The 6,000-nt window shown below is 40.5% G+C and overlaps 1 protein-coding gene across 1 annotated transcript in view; it reads left to right on the top strand.

Annotated features, from left to right (window-relative positions):
• Positions 1–381: 381 nt before the first annotated feature.
• LOC126199481 (probable glutamate receptor) overlaps positions 382–6,000 on the top strand; it is a 106,253-nt gene continuing 100,634 nt past the window's right edge. The window contains exon 1 of the mRNA XM_049936402.1: positions 382–575. Coding sequence (XP_049792359.1) covers positions 382–575 — 194 coding nt within the window. The remainder of the gene's footprint in view (positions 576–6,000) is intronic.

Raw genomic sequence — 6,000 nt, 5'->3', positions numbered from 1 at the left:
ACCCAGTATTCTGAATTTCGAACTTTACCAACTATGCCACGATATGTAGAAATTAAAATAGGACTCCCAACTGAGCTATGTCATTGATACTGAGTCTTTGAGTAATTAAATTTCACTGTGTTAACTGTGAATGAGATAATGATTTCCACCAAAACATTATTTGCTTGATGCATGTATCGTAATTATGGTTCTATCATTCGCTAATAACAGTGGTCCATGTATGGAACCCTGAGGAACACTATAAATTACAGAGGCCCAGTCAGATGAATTCAATTTCTCATAGATATGACTTTCTCCCTTTAGCAGGGGAGCAGCCGCTGTGGCGCTCTGCTGGTGGACAGGTGGTCTGGTGGCAGGAAACGGCCTTCGGGGCGTCTGCTGATGCTGACGCGTGGTGGACAACTGCTGGAGGCTCGCGGACCCATTGAGACGTCCTGGGCACCTGTGGCGGCGCTGTCGCCGGTGGGCCACCTGTCGCCGCTGCCCAGACCTCCGGACGATCTGCAGGCTGTGTCCATAGTTGCCGTCACTAAGACGGTGCGTTCAGCTAGCATAGAACGTTACCAGCATAATGAGTACCGCTCTGATGTCACACCAGCCACTCATGAAAGTAAGAACAGAAATGCCTCGGCTATGACGCTGTGATACAAAAAATGGTGAACCAAACGTGCGCCGAAATGACTTTCAATGGTTGATACCGGATGATATTTTCTGAACAAATACCACGTTCAGGGAAATTCTGAATCTGCTGAAGTTCTATAAGCTATAGAATGAGAGGGTAAACTTAATAATATATTTAGCTCATGGTGCACGTATAACACTACTGTGTTCCAACAATTTAGTGATGCCTTTTCTATCAGAAAAAGATTCCTTCGAATTTAAGCTTTCCCCGCAAATCAGCGCCATTTATACATCACCTCTTGCACTTTATCATTAAATTAAAACGTCTTCACATCTAGGGCTTTCACAAAGTGACGAAATGCACAGTTATAACTTAGTACAGAACGTAATAGACGTTGAATGTGGATACTTCATTGCAGTGCGTGTGCCCTAGCATTATCATATTGTAACATCATTACGATTCTCAAAAAATCACGAAATTTTCATATCACAACAGGACTAAAACAATTTATGAGCAATTCATAATATGGCTAGGTCTTTTGTAGATCTTCTTCACATAAATACCTTTAAAACCACAAAACGGTTTAAGTATTAGTCCTTTCGACAGGGTGATGTACTGATTACGCTCCTACCTAAAAGAAATGTTCCTCGCACGACGTCCAGAAACATTAGTAATGCTCAATTCTACAACGATTTTATCGAGTGTTACCTGCCGATTTTTCCATTTCGCTTGATCTGTTGAAACAACTATGTCAGTTGTACTTCCACACACAGTGTGGCAACTCTGATTTTCAACTTCCTGTGCGATCTGTGCGCGTGCAACAGCGATACATACTCGTTCATCCTCCTATGAATTTCTCGTGATTTCTCATTCTCACAACAAAAATCCTTTCCTAGCACGTGGCCAAAGTTCCAAATATCCCTAGTAGGAGGCCAAAGTAATTATCAAATCGTAACACACAATTTTTGTACTATGCAACGATAATTGTCCTCAGTAAAGATTTTTCTGTTTGCTGTATATTTGACATTCCTGTGGTCTTTATTTTTTTCTGTTCAACGAATCGTCATGTACTTTGACACCATCACAAGTTTGATTGTTTCATCTCTTTCTCGTTTTTAGTTAATGAAGGAAATAGGTAGGTTTATTTGTACCGTAGTTCCTGTAAATTTTAAACATCAGTTTTTCCTCCCAGTATGTTTTTAAGTCAGTTCAGAACGTCATAGGTTCAAAACTCAAATCATCATAAAATTACATACTGTTTCTTCATCACGTTAGTACATGGTTCGGGAACTCCGAACTTAAGGAACTGGAAATAGGAAGAAGAAAGTAAGTGAAAATAATTGGTGACGTTTTCTGTTGTTAGTAATCACCACGATAACGAAAATACCTGCACACAATGATAGACAGTTGTGGCATGCCAGTAGTAAATCGCACAGTATATAAATCTGTAGGTAATGTTTCACTGAATAATAACTAGAAGTCAGTGAGGATCAGTGATCTCGGTTATAAACTGTAGAGTAATAATAGCGTAGCGAAACAGAAACGGTGAAATACGACTACAATTATGCTTATCTCTCGCGAAGCCAGAGGCACACCCTAACTAATGGGAACGCTGCCTGCGAGCCATATTTTATTAGGGCAGCTCCTGTCACTGGCAGTCTGATAAACAGACTACCAGTTTTGTCTGCGGTGCCATGTCAGTTTTCAGTGGTGTCACCAAAACTGTGGGTCACATAGCACCTTCCATTATCTCACGCATGTATGAGCTACATTTCTGAGAGTGATTTGAAAAATCAGATAAATTCATGCCAAATAGCAGTATGACGGCGGCTAAGCGTGATTGTTGTAACTGATTTATTCAACCTCCAAACGCACGCTAAGCGAGGTTGTTTGTTGATAGCTATCTCAAACGCACGCTAAGCGAGGTTGTTGATAGCTATCTCAAGTGATCAGTGTAACATGCTTAGCTAAAACGGAGATAACACGAGTTTCAAAAAGTGCTAAAACACTTTTACTGAATAATATGGGCTATGGCTAAGGTATATGCTGACTAAGAGAACACGTCAAGTGCCATAACCAGATTTCTCAGCCACTTCACTCAGCGGAAGAGAAGTCAATAAGCGAACACGTGTTTCGACTTATCTGTAGACACTCGATCGTTTCAGAGAAAACAAAGGTTAATATTTTCAAATTATTTCATATGCCTTTTAACGAGTAAACAGCTCCACCGAAGTAGTGGCACAGTGTGGTTTCACAGTTGTACCCGTTGAGTTCGACAACTGATTATTATTTTTAGTTTTGTTTTTCCTTTATCTTCCCATGTCCATAGAAGAGGCTCTGAGCACAATGGGACTCAACTTTTGAGGTCATTAGTCCCCTAGAACTTAGAACTAGTTAAACCTAACCAACCTAAGGACATCACACACATCCATGCCCGAGGCAGGATTCGAACATGCGACCGTAGCGGTCTCGCGGTTCCAGACTGCAGCGCCTAGAACCGCACGGCCACTTCGGCCGGCTCCATAGAAGACTATTACACGAATGTATTCCAATTAATACTGACATAACGTTGTCCTTATTAGTCTACTACTTGTATGCCTGGTGAATGAACTAAAAAAAAAAGCAATAAATGAATGATAAAATTATTTGAAATTGTTTTCGGTAAAATTCCTTTAGTGTATCTTGATTCACTGTTCATTGAAAGCGCCAGGTACTGCATCAAATCGTAGTGATGAGTAATGAATAATGAATATATGAACTGATGTACGAATGAAATATAAGACTGTGAGAATATAAAAAGACTGTAACCTCTGAAAATACAATGCACACATGTAGCATATGAGAAATGTATGATACTGTGAAACACATTTGTAATTTTACAATTACTATAACGCTCTTGTATCAGGTATGTTGATAAGGAACATTCGTTTAGTAACCTTCTACGGAATGAGTAGTTAAATCAAAAGATAAAAAGTAACATAAATAAAAACGGTAATGGGTTTAGAACACGGGGTGCAATAGTGAGGGGCTGCGACGCTAGCCACTGTGCCATCATTTTGGTTGACATAATCTCCCATTAAAAGGCACCTAATGTACGTCGAAAACTTTGACCATCGGTTTCTCAGAAACGGCCGAGTATCTACGGGTAAGCCCAGACACGTGATCGCTTATTTCGACTCCTCTTCCATCGAGCGAAGTTTCTATGAAATCGTGTTACAGCGTGTGGCTTGTTCTCTTCGTGAGTAGAAAAAAGGGACTCCTGAGTAACAGTGAATATCATTTAGTACTGACAATTTGTGTGTCATAGTCTGATAGTTTAGGAACAAAAAAAATGTAATTCTTGTATACAGCCATTTATTTGCTTACAGCTCTAATCTGACAGAAATGGGGCAGGTAGTCGGCGGTGACCTTAAATCCGGAATCACTCCAGCATTTGCCTGAAATAATGTTGGGGAAACCACGGGCAACTTAAATCAAGATAGCCAGATTGATAACGGAGTCACCATCACTTCAAATACAATTCCAGTCTGTTTAAAAGAGACAGACCTCATTCGACTTATCCTTAATGTAGATTACTGTTTTGTAGATAAGATATTTAAACATGTAAAAAGCTAATGCTGTACTGTTAAGCTCTTCTCAACATGAACCGCTGCACACACTACAGTCTGTGTACTCACAGTATTTCAAGTCACTGCACACAGTAGCAGCATACATGAGGACCAAGGTGATGGCGTCTGGCTTTCATTTTGTGAACCGCAACGTTCTACTTGGTTGCCTGAAAATCTGAGTCAGCATCTTTCCATAAGACTCTGTAAGGCTTTACAGAGATGAAGGGATAATCATTATTAGTGTTCGGATCGATATGAGCTTAAAACCCACAAAATATGAGCCAAAACTCCTCGAAATATGCAGTTAAAGTATGCACTTTCTGCCAGTATATGGCTTTAAATAAGCAGCTAAAATTCTTTAATTATTCACTTCTCTTAGATAAATTCTTTAAGATATGCATCTTACTTGCGAAAATTAATGAATGCCATCAAATATTTTCAATAATGGCTATAATTCAATGAATAAAATGAAGTATAACATAGGTACTTACAAGATAAGTTTGGTAAATTAGAAAAATTAGAGTTTGTTTGAACTACCAACATTTTTTCCATATTGTCTACATGAAAATTTTTCCTGTGGTCAGATAATAACATTCTCAATGTTGAAAATGATCGTTCAACATCACATGACACTACAGGAGAAAATTTAAGAGCAGCGACATCAGAGTACATGAACTCATCTAGGTTCTCGGAGCGTTTCTATGAAGAATTGCATCCAGTGTTCTCCTAAGTCTCTCACTGATCGGACCTGGCCAAATCTTGCTCTGTGTCCTGAGTCCTTCGACGAGAGCCACTGTCTTCGTAGCTTCCATGTTACGAGTCTCAAGTTTCTCAATTAGGTCTGGAAGGTCAACCAAGTGCGCTCGGATGAGTGTAACACGCTGGAATTCTTCAAGGCTTCCTTGGCTTTTGGTATGGATAAATTTTCGCTATCTTCAAAGCACTTTAGGACCTGGAACATGAAAGCAGTAATCTAGTGAATGTCGGTTTCAAGCTGAAAACTGCTGTACAGAGAAATAAGCTTAATACTGGAATTCTATGTTGTGTTCGTTTTCTTTGCTTAGTCAGTTTATCCAGAACTACATACGCATCCATACCTCTTCAACTTCTCTGTGGTTGCCTGCATAATAGTTTGCAGCTGAAATCCACGCTCTGCACCTCTTCAAGACTTGTTCAGGTGGCAGAGGATAGTGAGGGTCAGCAACCCTGAAAGCTGGTTCTGCAAGGTTCGCAGGAGAGCTTCTGTAAAGTTTGGAAGGTAGGAGACGAGATACTGGCAGAAGTAAAGCTGTGAGGACCGGGCGTGAGTCGTGCTTCGGTAGCTCAGATGGTAGAGCACTTGCCCGCGAAAGGCAAAAGGTCCCGAGTTCGAGTCTCGGTGGGGCACACAGTTTTAATCTGCCAGGAAGTTTCAACCTTGAAAGCTTTCACTCGACTTGGTGCCTTGACGAAAACCTTCTTTGCCGAAGATATAAGGCTGTAGACCTCTGACAATGTGGCTCTGACCTCTCCAGCGACTCCATGGATGCCATGAGTCAGACAAGTGAGGTGAATAATTTTAGGGTAAAACACCCGGAGACACTCTGCGGGCTCCAGCGTATATGCGGCACTATCTGTCACAATGGCCAAAATCTTGTTCTCCCCACGTTTCTCATCTTCACTCTTCACTTCTCCATAGCATGCCTGAAAGAAAATCAAAGGATTTTACAAATTTTACAACTTTCGTTTTATTATTCTCTCGGAACCTGATGTGAAAAACTAATTATTGGC

The sequence above is a fragment of the Schistocerca nitens genome, chromosome 8 (assembly GCF_023898315.1).
Source record: "Schistocerca nitens isolate TAMUIC-IGC-003100 chromosome 8, iqSchNite1.1, whole genome shotgun sequence".
NCBI classification, from domain to species: Eukaryota; Metazoa; Arthropoda; class Insecta; order Orthoptera; family Acrididae; genus Schistocerca; species Schistocerca nitens.
This window is presented reverse-complemented; position numbering and strand designations above follow the sequence as displayed.